The sequence below is a fragment of the Myotis lucifugus genome, unplaced genomic scaffold (assembly GCF_000147115.1).
Source record: "Myotis lucifugus unplaced genomic scaffold, Myoluc2.0 scaffold_203, whole genome shotgun sequence".
Classification (NCBI taxonomy): Eukaryota; Metazoa; Chordata; class Mammalia; order Chiroptera; family Vespertilionidae; genus Myotis; species Myotis lucifugus.
In genome coordinates this window covers 168389-182838 of record NW_005871251.1, presented here as the reverse complement: position 1 = coordinate 182838, position 14450 = coordinate 168389, and the positions used below count along the sequence as shown (strand labels likewise).

Genomic DNA, 14450 nt, shown 5'->3' with positions numbered 1-14450 from the left:
GTCCATTTGGCAGCACATCTACTTAACAAAAGGGCTATCCTTTCAGCAGAGTATTGCAATAAAGTACAGGTTTGCATATCTGCACAGTGTTAAACAACTCTTAACAAAGCATGACTTCTTCATTGCATTGATTTTTCTTGAGGCTCTTACACAAATCTTCTCCAAACACAGGTGCTGACCACTATTGGTCAGCTCGTTAGGCTCAGGGGAGTCCTGAATAGAGGATTGTGGAGCTCCCATCCCGGGTCTTTCAGGGCCAAGGCAGCAGAGGAGAGCGTGCTGGCCTCCAGTTGCCTTCCCAGTACCTGTTGATGTTTGTGCTAATAGAAGGAAGCAATCTCCATCCTGTCACACCAAAGCTACTGTTCACTTGCTTTTGATAGGGTTGTTGTAATTATATTAGAATGTAGGAATGCCTAAATAAAATGTGGAGAATTTATAATATATGAAAGAAAAATAGTTATCAATCTACACTATGTCTCTGGGACAGTGGGCTTATATGAGACAGCCAGGTTGTCTGCATTTCCATGACTGCTTTCTTGCCTTAGGAGACCAGTATGTAAGTGTTTGGGTTCAGACGCCCTCCTGCCAGGCTTCAAATTAGGTGAGACTGGTAAAGTAAATAAAAGGTAATGGATTGTGTCCATACATGACTTCATTCCATCCTTTGAATGACTTTATCAATAACTACGAGAGGGCAAGACTCAGCAATAACATGTACAGTAGATGCCTCCTGGCAGCAAGAGCCAGCCCGACTTCCTGAGGTGTCTGAGGTGTGCCCGACTAAAGCCCTCTTCCTTCACCACTGGATACATCCAGGGAAGTTTTCCTAAAATGATTAATGTTTTCTTTCTCTAGGCTTATGCTACTAATTACAACCCAAACTTTTTGAACTTTCTTAAACAAACTCGCCCACAGGTAGGAGCACTGCGGGACTCTCGTGTGATGAATCAGGTTGTCCGCACCCTGCTTTCTTTCCTCCCCCAGGGTCAGCCTCTAGACTAAATTTCTCTTGCTGCCTGGTGAACTCAAATGTAAGGCTTTTGCTTAACTGCGTGTTGGTGGGATACGAGTGGAGGGGTGTTTTTAATAGTATTTTGCCATGTCTACTTGGTGTTTGATTTTTTTACAAAAATTTTCCTATTTCTAAAACTGCTGCCAGTTAGTAGAGACGTGGACTCTACATTTATCCTAAACTACTAAGAGAAAGATTCAGAAATTAAATTTGCAGAGCAACATTTAATTAGACACAGGAAACAATTTGCTCTTGTTAGTGGAATGTTGTGCATTTCCTGGCATCTCGCTGCCCCCTAGTGCAGCTTGCCAGTGAGTGCATCCTTCTCAACAGACAATCCGGGTTTGCATTGTTTCTGCCTGGTCAGTCCATTCTGGCGATGTGGTTAACACGAAGTCAGCACTCCAACCAAGTCCTCTGGGAATCCTGTTTAGCCAGCTCTAATTTCGGGAGCAGGAGTTTGGTGGGTGAGAGAGTGCAGAGGGGAAACTGAGCCTTAGCAGAACTCTTAGATCCCTTCTAGTGGAGAGATGTGGCCTGGCTCTGGCCCAGGTGAACTGCCTCAAGGTGACCCCAGGGGTCCCAGAAGTTTCAGTACAGTGCTGTGATCAGAGGAGCAGGTCTTGTGTTCAGATGTGTTCTCCAGCAAAGTAACAAGACCACTGGGCTTCGAGAGAAGGAACCTTGGGAAATTTTCTTAACCTCTTTGAGTCTTGGTAAAACTGTCATTTATAAAAGAGCAATCTTATGGTGTTTAAAAGATTTAATAATCTATTTTTGAAGGTTTTATGCACCTCGGTATGTGATATAAATCTTCATCTATTATGGTTACTGTGGCTAAAGTAGCCATTAGGTGCAATTTAAGGATTATAGAAAGGCATTCTGACCCCAAAGGCTTGCTCTCAAAATTGTTCTGAAATGATCACAAAATTACAAGCCAGTATGTGGTCTCCATGTGGTTTTTTGCCAAAATGACCTTTAACAAGATTTTTAACTTCGTAGGGCCTCTGTTTTGCCCATCAATAAAGTATTAATGCACCTATTTAAAGAGATTACTTAGGGATTTAATGAGATAACATATGCCTGGCACATGACATTTTTCAATAATTGTTAGTTTCTTCCTCCTCCCTTCTCTTTTTCTGGTCTGAAATAGTGAACACCTGCCTTCAATGCCAGATACTGAGGGGTGGACGCTGAACTACAATGCCCTCTTCTGAATTATCTCCAAAAGAACTGAGAGACAGCCCTTTCTTGTCACCACTGACATTCAAATATTGGCAAGAACATTTACAGTAGGGAGTGGGACTAGGGATAGAAATGGTCATTAAAATCTTCAGTGATGGAAAGTGTGACTTCTAGGAAATTAATGGGATTGCCTGTTCAAGAGCCATATGGACTTTATTATAAGAATGAGAGAGATTTTCCTCCTTTAATGATGATTATAGTTGCATATTTGACTGAGAGACAGACAAGAGAAAAGAAAGGTGTCTAAAAGGAAGTTCATTTGTGATAATGGAATTTTTTTCTAAAGCATGCATAATGAATATCATACCTGCTTTTCTGAATAAGAATATTTAAAAAGCAAATGCTCAGTCTTCCCAGGGCGAATTAGCAAACAGCAAAAAAGCAGGTTTTAAACTCAATATGACAGAGGGAATACAGAGCCTCACCCACATGCAGGCACACCGACACACATGCTCTTTGCAGGTAAAATACACATTTTTGTGCTCTTATGTGTAGTTTTTATTTTGGTGGTAGCATTGAAAATTGGGTGAGTATTGTTAGGAAGTTTCCATGGAGAGAAGTAAGAGAGTTTAATGATAATCACTATTTGATGGTAAGGAAGAATTTGCACTAAGATCCTTTCTCCCACCTGTACCCTCGTTCTGTCATTACCCTGATAAAGAGGTGGAGAGAAGCCAGAGAGAACCACATACAATTAATGCATTTCATTTAAGTTGTGTAAAATCTTTTCAAATCATCTTAGACATTGTTTTGGAATCCAGCAAGGGGGAGTTACACTCTGTTTGAATCAAAACTCTAGAGTGGAGCTAGAGAGAAGTGAATATGGACATGCCCAGCCCCTTTATTTTATAAATGGCACCTTCTTTATTTTATAAATGGGGAAACTAAGGCCTAGAGAGTGCACATAGCTATAGTGCCCTTCCTTATTATTCTCTCTTTCCTGATGTCTATATCCTGTCTACTTGATCCATCTCTCCATAAGACTGTTAGAGCCTGATTTGCATGTTGGTTCTTCCCTCAGCACAGCAGGGTAATTCAGTAAATTCTATTCTTAATCTCCTCCAGAGAATTGCTTCTTCCCAATAGAAATTATAATAGAGAGAAAGGGATTACTGAATAAGAATTTTGTCTTTAGTAAAATTGCTTTCAATCATTTAATGCAAAAATTCATGTCCCAGTATAATATTTTAGCCTATTTATTGGGAGTGGAAAGAACTCACGAATTAACAATGGGATTCTTATTTTAGATTAGGAGAAAAAGATGGGTTCTAGTTCTGTATTTTATAAATGCTTCAGAGATTGCATTTTTACCTCATATAAAAGTCCATTTGGCAACAAATTCAATATTATCCAATATTCAACAAATATTTCTTGAGCTCCTACTATGTTCCTAGAATTATTTAGAATCTTAGGGTTCTATCAGCGACAAAATAAAGTTTTTGGCACTTGCGATTATATCTTAATGTATATTTTGTAACATATGAACCTAATGCTTTCCAACACCAAATTGGTTTTGGATAGCATTCTGGTGAAAGTGTGTCATTTTTAAAAGTTGTCTTCCTTAAAATAAAAGACCTACTTTCTCAAGAAAATTGTGTTTTTGTCAAGTGGCATGAAATTTGGCACAATACTGCCGCCTGGCGGCTACTTGAATCAGGAACCCACATAAGCTGCATAAAGTCAACTGTTTTATTTGTAAATTTATTTTTATTGTTGAAAGTATTACAGATGTTCCCTTTTTCCCACCATTGGCCTCTTCCACCCTGCTCTCATACCCTACCCCAGGCCTTTCCTGCACTATTGTCTGTCCATGGGCTATGCATATCCTATATAATCCTATATAATAAAGAGCTAATATGCTAATTAGACCAAACAGCAGAACAACCGTCCAGACATTCTTCTGGACGACGGTCCAGATGACTTTCCAGACCAAGCCAGAGCTTCCAGGGCCAGCCGGGGCTGTGAGGGGCTGCAAGGGCCGAGCCCCTTGCACAAATTTCATGCATCGGACCTCTAGTATGCAAATATATTCATTAGTTGATCTCTTCCCACCCGTCCCCCTCCTCCACCCCCACCACCCTGTAAGATTTATGGAAATATTATTCTGTTTTTCAGTAGAAGCCATTGACACACAAATACCCAGCCAGGAGTATTGAGAGTCTAATTCTTTTGGTTTTGTAACAGAAAGATTGGAAGGGCTCCGTCGCTTTTGTTGTTGGAAACCAGGTTGAGGATGATCTTCTCATTCGAGCCCTCACCCTTGCTGTCCAGGTCCCTCAGCGAAGACTCTTCAGTATAATATCATGGCAAGACATTCTCCAGCAGGTACTGTCCTTCCCACTCCCTTGAAGATATTTTTTCTTAAAATAGTAGGATAAAATAATAAAATAAATAAAACTGTCATATTCTTGGGCTATTTGGTAAATTTTTGTGGATTATTTTAAACACTTAGCTAGAATAATTTGAATTGTTTCATCTGAAGTAATTATCTTTTGTCCATGAATATTGGTCATTCAACATTCATCCATTCAACAAAAATTTCTGAGGCCTTACCTGGCCCCTGCTAGGTTATATGAGGAATTATTTAATGAAAGTTCAATAAAATAAAAGACAAAACTATGTAATGTTCCGGGAAGTCTAACTAGAAAGATTGAAGTCTACAGAGACTCATAGCTGTCAGAGGGGCCCAATAGCATAGTCCTGTCAGATGGCACATACTCATACAGTCACTGAGCGCTGACCACAGTGACTATAAATACTTTACCTTGTCCATGAATAGCTCTTCCTTGCTAGATTCCCAACCCCTCAAGCCACCTAGGTGTTTGAAAGTCACATATACCTATTTAATTGTTCTTTATGTATGCCTTTCTCACCATAGATGAATTTTTATTTTCTTACAGATTGAAGAAGCAAATGTACTATTTGGAACCACACCTAAAAAGTCAAAGCAACCTGCAGGCATTAGCTTTCCCTTATATTATGAGGTAGGTAGACATACTTATTGAAGATATTTTTATTTTAGAAAATGAGAATTGAAATAATAATCTTTTAGTCACTTTAATTCATTCTATGAAAACAAATCCCTGTTTCTCATTGGAGCTGTTTGTTCTTGGTGATGGGCACTTAAAAAATCTGCCGTCCTTTTAACTAAATTCCTCTCTAGGAATAAAATTGTCCCAGATTTTCTACACCATCACTGCATCCAACTGAAGAATATAAATCAGAAATTTTTATATGCAAGAGTGTCTGGTTATACTTTCTCATGGTAATTATTGAATATGTGATATTATTTAAGGGGGTCATATTATTAGTGTATGAAAAAGTATTCATTTCACCAAAGACATAATGTAGAAATGTCCCCCAAAATGTTTCCTGCACAGGACAGAGCCACCTCGAATGATTTTCTATCAGTTTGTGAACTTTGTGCACATTCTACATCCTACTTTTTAATCAATGTGAAAATGACAATAATCTTCAGATTAATGGTGCATTCCATTTCTAGCAGATGCTTAACACCAAAACCTGGCTTGGCTGACTAGTGGGTTTGTGCAAAGGACTTAGAACTCATACTCAGTACAAGAGGGTTTCCTTTCTCTTTGCCTTGTTAATAACTAACTTACAGCTCACAAGAAACTATAAAAATCCAGCGATTAATTAGAATATCACTTAAAATTTATCAGGCACTGTTTTATGGCTCTGTAGACTAAAACACAAGGATTTTTGGATCTTTATAAGACAAACTTGTTTGGACTTTATTTCAGTGATGACTAGTAAAATTTTTATGTGTCTCAGGTCTTGGATGATTTCATAAAGGCCTCTGTAGCATTGCCTGAGTGCTATCTGAACAAGTTTCGTTGGGTTTATGTGTGATTGACAATACCATGGATTTTATATTTTGACTCCTGCCACATTATCATGGGAAAGCTCTGTGCTGTTAGCGTTAAATAACATATACTTACTATCTTTTGTTATGATGTTCTGAGTATGTGTGCTCTAGTTGGGACATTAAGTGATACCTAGATTTAAATCATTAGAGATTTTCTTCTGAAGTAGCTATAGAAACCCATGTCCAGTTCTTGACCCTGGGATCAAGGAGCTCCCCAAAGGACTCTTCCTTCTTCAAAAATGCTCAGTAAAAATCAGAGAGATGATACAGGCCAGTTTTGAAGTCTAATCTGGATAGCCATTTGACTGGGATGCGGGATCACACAGTGTCACAAATTCAGAGTTCAGATGAAAAGCCATTTCTCTCCAATATATGCCGTGACTCTTGGATGTGTATGCTTCACTCAGGGAGGTCCATTTAACATCTGGCTCTACCACATTCCTCCAGTGGAGCTTTTGGGCAATCAGCCTCCCATACCCTCTCACCTACCTTTTTTTTAATGGTTGCAGAAGAAAAGGGAAGCCGGATGAGCAGCACCACAGAGACTGAACCTTGGGTGCAGCAGATGAGCATTGATATCAGTGACTATAGCAAAAATGGATAAAGAACAAAAACAAATTCAGGCTCTTGGTCAGGTTAGCCAAGGACAGAATGCACATGTGGAGCAGAGGGGCCCATTTCCATCTCAGTCCCTCCACACTCAGGACCTGATCAGGAACTCTGTCGCCTGGTACTTCATCCCAAGTGATTTAAAAAGCTGTGGGTGATGCCTACTGAGAGCCCTGAGGTAGCTGTGAGTGGCGACCATGAAAGAGGCCCAGAAGCTAAATTCTTCTGAGATCTCTGGGCTTTCAGGGCATGTGGACAGTCTGCTCCTGAGTCTATTTCTGCTGAATGTCCTGCATGGTCTATAGCAAGTGAACCCCTTGCCACAGGTGAACTCTTCAGGAGCCAGTGTAGGGAGTCTTATCTTTTCCTTCTCAAGGAAAACTGCAATGGGAAAGAATAGCTCCTCTTACAAAATTGCTTATGTTGCATGGGAAAGTCACAGTGTTATTTCCTCTTAGACCTGCGTTTTTTTAGCGAGACCTCAAAATAGATATCATAAAGCCATGCACTTCCATTCCATTTACTCTACTTGTAGGATATTCTCATTGGCCTTAAATCAGAGCCTAGTCATTCTTACTTTAAACACAGTTCTAATCAATTTGGCTTTCTGGTTTCCTAGCTTGTGGTCAATTAGGAGGAGCAGCAAATTAAAGTGAAACTTCATTATGGTACAGTTCATCCACAAGTAGTAAAATAGTGTCAGAACCACATTACATATTTCCAATAACCACTTGGAATGTCTGGGCCTGCAAAGACCACATTCCTGAATGATGTGCTCAAGCTTTCGTTTGGATGGCTTGGTGTTGTGTACACTCCGCCTCATTTCTGAAATTGTGTAATTTCCCCTGAAACTTTAGAATTGCATCTAGCCATGATATTGTATATATGAGAGTCTTTATTTATAAATCTCAGTTTTTTGAAAACCTGCTTACATCTGTGCTAATGTAATTCCACAGAGACATGCATAATAACTATAGCCCATTTGTTCATTCACCTTCGCTTTTTGGAAATTGTGTTTTGCTCTTGCAAGAGCTACTTCAAGGACTCATGTGGGAATAGGAAGAGAATAATCTTTTTTAGTCTCAGGAATGTTAGCTATTTATTTATTATATTATTATTTAACAATGATGGAGACATTGATGATCTCATGCACTGGCATTACACATAACTACAAATTCTAGCATGTAATCCTTTTTGAGGATGTGGACACCTATGAAAATGAATACAGATATTTCCTGTATTATATAGTGACCAGTTTTACCCAACAGTGATATTGTACCAAATATGAAACAAGTATATTCTTATTCAAGCACTAGTGTCAAACACTATCTGGATAATGGAGGAGGGAATATGAATATTATAAAGACTCTGACCTCAGAAGCTTAAGAACTAGTTAAAAAGAAATAAAAGGAAAAAAATATAAGCCTGACACATAGTAGGTATTCAACAAATGTTTGTTAAATGAGTGAATAACTCAATGCAGAAAATAGTCAAGTCCATGAGGAACAGATGAAGTGTTATGGGCATTCCAAGGAAAATGAGATTGCTATTAGCTAGGGTTGGGAGAGTTTGGTGGAGAAGATGGTATTGGGAGGACAAGGGAAGGGGTCCTGATAATTTTTATCTTTTAAATATATTATCCAAATTAATCCATATCACAATTCTAAAAGAAAATATAAATAACCTCATTTTACATATAGGGAAATGAACGCAAAGAGAATGTAGAAAGTCTACTAATTAGAAAACTGAAGAATTTGGATTTAATTGTAGTTAAATTCATTGCCTCAAGCTTTGCCATTTTCCCACAAACCCAATACCCTTTCACTGGGCTCAGAGCTGTTCACCCTTGGGTGGGTAGGTCTTGGAATTCCAATGTGGCAGAGGACATTCTAAAAAAGGGGAAACAGTTCAAGCTAAGACATAGGAGTGGGAGAAGACTGATAATACATACTAAATTTGTAGTTACATGGTACAATATATACTAACTAGGAGAGGTAATCCTATGCCTATTTTAATTATAGCTTTAAAATCCTAAAGATGGAAAGCTATGAGAAAACATTTTAAACAGTGGGAAAAATCTATGCTTTAAGATTCACTCCTGGAGCTTAAATTTATTTTTTGAGTATACACAAATATCTGTCTGTCCGTATATGTTTTACGGCCCACATAGAGAATCTGACCTGTTCATTTGCACATATACTCATTCCTGAAATCAAAGATTACTTTCTTAAAAGTTTTAGATTCCACTCCATAGTTTCCTTTATTTCATGATGGTGATCATTGCACCTCCCTACCTGGAAGGCCTCCATCCACACATGGACTGTGGTTTTTGTGCTTGTCTGTGACTTATTCAGAAAAGATAAATTAGGTTACCACAGAAACAAAACACCAAAAGCCTGCTGAAACAAAAATGGTCTATAAAAATAAAGATTTTTATGCCCTAGTTGGTGGCTCACTTGTTTAAAAAAAATAGTCAATTTTGTACAGTAAAGGACTTGGACAATCGTAAAGATTAATGATATAATGCAATTTTACAAATATGCAAATAATTTTCCTCTTTATATCTATCAATAAAAAAATAAAACCTTATGTTTTAACTGATGTATTTTAATTAAGATATTTCTATGGCTCTTTCTACTGGGAGATCATTAAATATGGAAAGATTTTCTGTTACTAGATTTGAGAATAATGGACCATATGCAGTTAAAAATATAGGATGCGAATTTTACATCGTCAGATCTAATTAGTTTCACCACATTTTTAATATACTTTGCTATTACATTGAATTAGTATCCCCCTATGTAATAATTTCATATTTGATCCTTCTTCATGGGTGTATAACATGTTTCTCAGCTCTTTTCCCTAACATGTATACATAATAACTCACAAGTACGAGTACAGAATCTATTATAATCTGATTGGCACCCTTTTCCAGATTCCTAGTATAAAACTTATTTCTTAAACAGTGCCTCCAATTAACGGTCTACTCAATAAAATTTCAAGCCCTTATTTTTTTGGGGGGTGGCCCTTGTCAAAATGAAAAATGGGAAACTCATGCTTCAGAGATAGGAACAAATAATATGTGAAAACATTTAAGAGGTTTGAAGTTATTAAAATGGCAGATCTACTGGGAACAGAAGGAGCAGTATGTCATGGAAGAAATGAAGGAAAAGGGAGACAGGAAGCATTCTCCGGCCTTTTCAATCCTGCATTTTAAAACAAAACAAAACAAAATTCAGGAAGAATTGGAAGGTAGCCAACCTAATGCCGTTATTTCATAGAGCTTAGGGACACACCAGGAAATTACAGGCCAGTTAGTTTAACTTCACTTGTGGGGAAAGTATTAAAAACTGCTGCAGGAGATCAAGTAAAAGGATGCTTAGAAAAGCACAGCTTGATTAAGGCAAGCCTGGCCAACGTGGTTTTCGGAAAGGGAAGGTCATGTCTTAGGAACTTGTTGAAATTCTTTGAAGCTATTATGGCCAGTATAGTCTTCAAAGGGTACAGCGAGGCCCAGGATCTGTATATCTTTTTCGTTCCACACCAGCCCTTCAGGGATGCTTGCAGAACATGGCCCACTTCAGGGCCTCGGTGCTCCAGGATTAGAAACCGCTATCAAAATAGCAGAAAATAACCTCTGAAGGAACATTTTTAAAGCTGGAACCAATTAATACAATCTGATATTTATAAATGTAAAATAATGACTTGGAACAAAATTTAGGAATATTGAGCTATTACAAAGAAGTACTACGTTGGGACTATAAAAACAACCTAGGGTTATTGTGCCAAAATATGGGCTTTGGGAGCATTTCTCACCCAAAGAAAGGAAGATGAGAAATCAGAGGGGTAGGAAGAGTTATAAAGGGTTAGTTAGCAAGGATGGCAACCGAATGAATTTTGTCGAGATGGGGAAAAGAGCAGTACAATGTGTTAATGTCCTGAGCCTCCATGGAAGGAGGAGGACAGAGCAGCCCAGCAGAGAAGGTCAAGTCCAGGCTCATAACTGAGAGGCAGAAGGTCAGGGCTCTATTGCTTTCGGAATGGGCTCCCAGGGCTCAGAGCTCAAATCTTTGTCTCTCAGATCTGAAACTTGGAGTCCTGTTTTCAAAAAGCAGAGACAGGAATGGAGCAAGGTTCAGCTAATGAATAGCAGCCATCAGGTTAGAAGCCGGTGGTGAGATGCTCTGATCCAAAGCAGACTGCCTGGGTTCTAACTCTTGACTACTTCCTCACTATGGAATCTCCGATAAGTTACATAACTCCACTGTATGTCAGTTTGCTCTTTGTAAAGTCAGCATTGTTGATAGTACCTACCTCATGAAGCTGTAGTGATGACTAAATGAGATAATAAATATGAAATACTTAGCCTACTACCTGGCATAGAGTAAGTGTCCAGTTAAGTTTACCTATAATTAATAATAATATTAGTAATTAAATAATATTGAAATAATAATAGTATTTTAAAAATTCTACTGAGTCATGGTGAATGTTGGAGTTTTTCATGGAAACATGAAAGAACTAGAAACATCTATGACCAGGGTATTTTTATTGTGGTAAAAATACATGCATAAAATTTACCATCTTAAGTATTTCTAAGTATAGTTAGTAGTGCTAAATATATTCACATTGTTGGGCAACTAACCAGTCTCCACTTTTTCATCTTACAACAATAAAGACTTAAAAAAATTAAATTAAACTTGGTTTGCAATCAGTTTAGAGAAAAATATTAGGTTTGTAGTACAGGTGTTATATAGCTTTGGCTAAATCATCAAGTGATAATCACTAAGGTTTAGGAAATGCTTTATTTGTATACATCCCACAAATATTTGAGTGCCTATTATACACCAAATCTATGGTTCAGTTTATCTTGGGGAATGAAACAGATTCCTTGCTGCCACAGAATTCACACTTGAATGAGGAAGGCAGGCTTTAAGCAAAAATTAAATATGAAAAAATATATAAAATTAGGAATTGAGATAATTGTTTTAAGTCAGGGAGAATCACAAGAAAAAAATGTGTTGGAAATAAACTGATAACAAAGAGAGCCAGCTAAAGGGTAGGGGAAATATTCAGGCAGAGGAAACGGCATGTGCAGAGAATCTGAGGCAGGAAGGGGAAGATTCATTCTTAGAAGAATGAAAAAGCCCACTGTACCTGGAACAAAAAGAGAGAGTGAGAAGAGAGAGGTGGGCTGAGGCCAGATCTATAGGGACTGGTAGGTCTTTGTTAAGAAAAAGTTTGCATTTTTACTTAATAGGAAATGGGAAGATATTAAGGTTTTTAAAGGGAGAAGGACACAAGCTGAGTAGTGTGTTTGTTTGTTTTTCAATATTTTCTTGCTGTTGGATGAAGAATAAATTGGGATGGGAGCAGGAGGCAGACATGGAAGTGAGGAGACCAGTTAGGAAGCCATGGGAGTATCCATGTCGAGAGAGAGCGAGCAGGCAGATTCAAAATATATTTAGGAAGAAGATGCTGATGTGAGATGTGAGGGGTGAGAGAGAAGAAGGTATCAGGAGTGACTCCAAAGTTCTGGCTTAAGAAACTGAGTGAAAACCTTACTGAACTGAAGGATGCTCTATTTAAAAATGACACATGGTTATGCAACGTAGTTTTATTTACTTTCAGCAAGTAAAGGGATTCCTATCCAAAGCTCTGCCACCCTGATTGACCACTATTTGCTCAATTACAGGTTGAGTTCAGTTGGCTACACTTACTGGGCTGGGTTCTGTCAAGCTCATCCTGTTTACAGCTGGTCTGCAAAATACTGGCTATATTGAACATCTATCGAGAATAGGATTTAAAAGAATAGCCCAGACCCTTGAGACCCTTATTCTGCCTAACAAAAATAATTTTGGACATAGAGAAAAGTAGAGAAGACTAAATTTGGAAGAAGTTTGGAAGTATACTTTGGGACCAGTTAAATTTGATGTCGAAAGATATCTAAGAGGAGATATCAAGAAGGAAGTCGGGATTTGTAGTTTTTCATTTTTTGTGTTCTTCTGTGCCTACCTCAGTGCTGGTACATGGTATGTATCAAAGAAGTATTGTTGTCTGGAAGAATCAACATATTAAAGGAGGACTAGTGAGAGTTACTGGTAAAGACTACAAAGAGTAGATAGACAGTAATCCCTTTCAACAACAGCAGTTCAGTAGTACTTCCTGGGAACTAGCCGTTTTGGCCCCTTCCATTTTCCCTTTATTGGTTCCATATTCTATACAGTGGTTGTCTAACTGGCTGAAAACCCGTTAGTTTACAATGAAATGTAGTTGGTTGCAGTTGTATGTGTGTACTTTGTGATACAAACATTTTTTTTTTGCTGTAAATATAGGTCCAAAGGAGTTGGAAAACCAATGCATGAGAATCCTCTAAACCTACTCTGTGTTAATCATCCAATTGCATTTCCCTTTTTCAGTTGCTCACCTAACACTGGGCTAAGGGACAAAGCAGATACTCATCCCAGCCTGCTCCTCACTCAGCAGACATTTCACCGAGTTTCTTATCACATGCTGGATAATAGGCACAAGATTGAGTTGGACCTGGTGGTCTCTGCCCTCAAGAGCTCATAGTTAACAATCTTATAAAAATAGGTTTGCTTCATGCCATTGTATGACATTTTAATACCTTGTAGCAAGTCTGATATAGAAGTTGTATATTTAATGCCTGGTTGTAATTGAGTCTATTCTTCATTGAGCCCTGTGGCTGACCTCACTTAGTGTTCACAACTTTCAGCCAAAAGGGTAATGGCCCCCAGACAAGGGTATGTTGGAAAGAGGAGAATGGGAGGGGCAGGACACTCACCAAAACAGTCAAAAATGCAACAAAGATATGGGAGGCCTTGTTTCCTTAGAGGGAGAGAAAGTATAGCTGAAATTAAAATGTGGTAACAATTTTCATGCTTCTATATGTTTTTAATGTGATCTCTATTTCTGAAATTCTAACTCCTCAATCTTTGGTTGCAAGGAAAGGAAGAAGAAATACCAAACTAAAGCTGGGAGAATGGACTATTAGAGAAAAATTTGTTTGTATTTATTGGAGAGCTACTGTACATATTGAGTACTTAGTAAATATTAATTTGAATGGATGAATCTCAGATAGAGCTTTATGTACTAAAATCCATCCATTCTTCTATTTCACAAACATGATCGGCAAGAACAAAAACCCTCAAACCTTAGTAGCATGATAATGTAAGTTAACTGAAATATGGTCACTATATTGATTCAAGAAATATATAAACATATGTAAGTTTAGGAGTTTGAATCACAGGAAACCAACCTTACAAAAATTCTTACCCAGAAAAAGTGAAATTGTTCAATAGACCACTTCCTTTAAAATTTCGTATTTCAGCTTCATACTTATTTGGGTTACATGTGAGCGAGGCCAACAGGATGCTCTGCATAGTGCCCTGTGCCACACCACAGTCCAAAACTAAGAAATTTATCATTTCCTAATTTGCCTTTATCAAGAATTTTTATGAAAAAGACAAACTCATTTTGGCTCACTCACTCATCAGGAAATGTTTAATTAGATTATATTTATCAGAGGGAACACCTAATTATTTTCGTTATTTCAAGTCTTATAATGTTACCCTTCCATTTACCTTTGGAACTGCAGAGAAGTAGGGCAGAGCTTATGACATGTGAGTCACAGGCATCACTGTCGGGTTCTGTGTCCTATAGGAGAAGCTAGTCTTG

General features: G+C 38.0%; 1 protein-coding gene across 1 annotated transcript in view; it reads left to right on the top strand.

Annotated features, from left to right (window-relative positions):
• The window catches only part of SPAG17 (sperm associated antigen 17), a 130592-nt gene that overhangs the window by 12342 nt on the left and 103800 nt on the right, over window positions 1-14450 (top strand). Inside the window, exons 2-3 of the mRNA XM_023761250.1 lie at window positions 4445-4585; window positions 5161-5244. Coding sequence (XP_023617018.1) covers window positions 4445-4585; window positions 5161-5244 — 225 coding nt within the window. The remainder of the gene's footprint in view (window positions 1-4444; window positions 4586-5160; window positions 5245-14450) is intronic.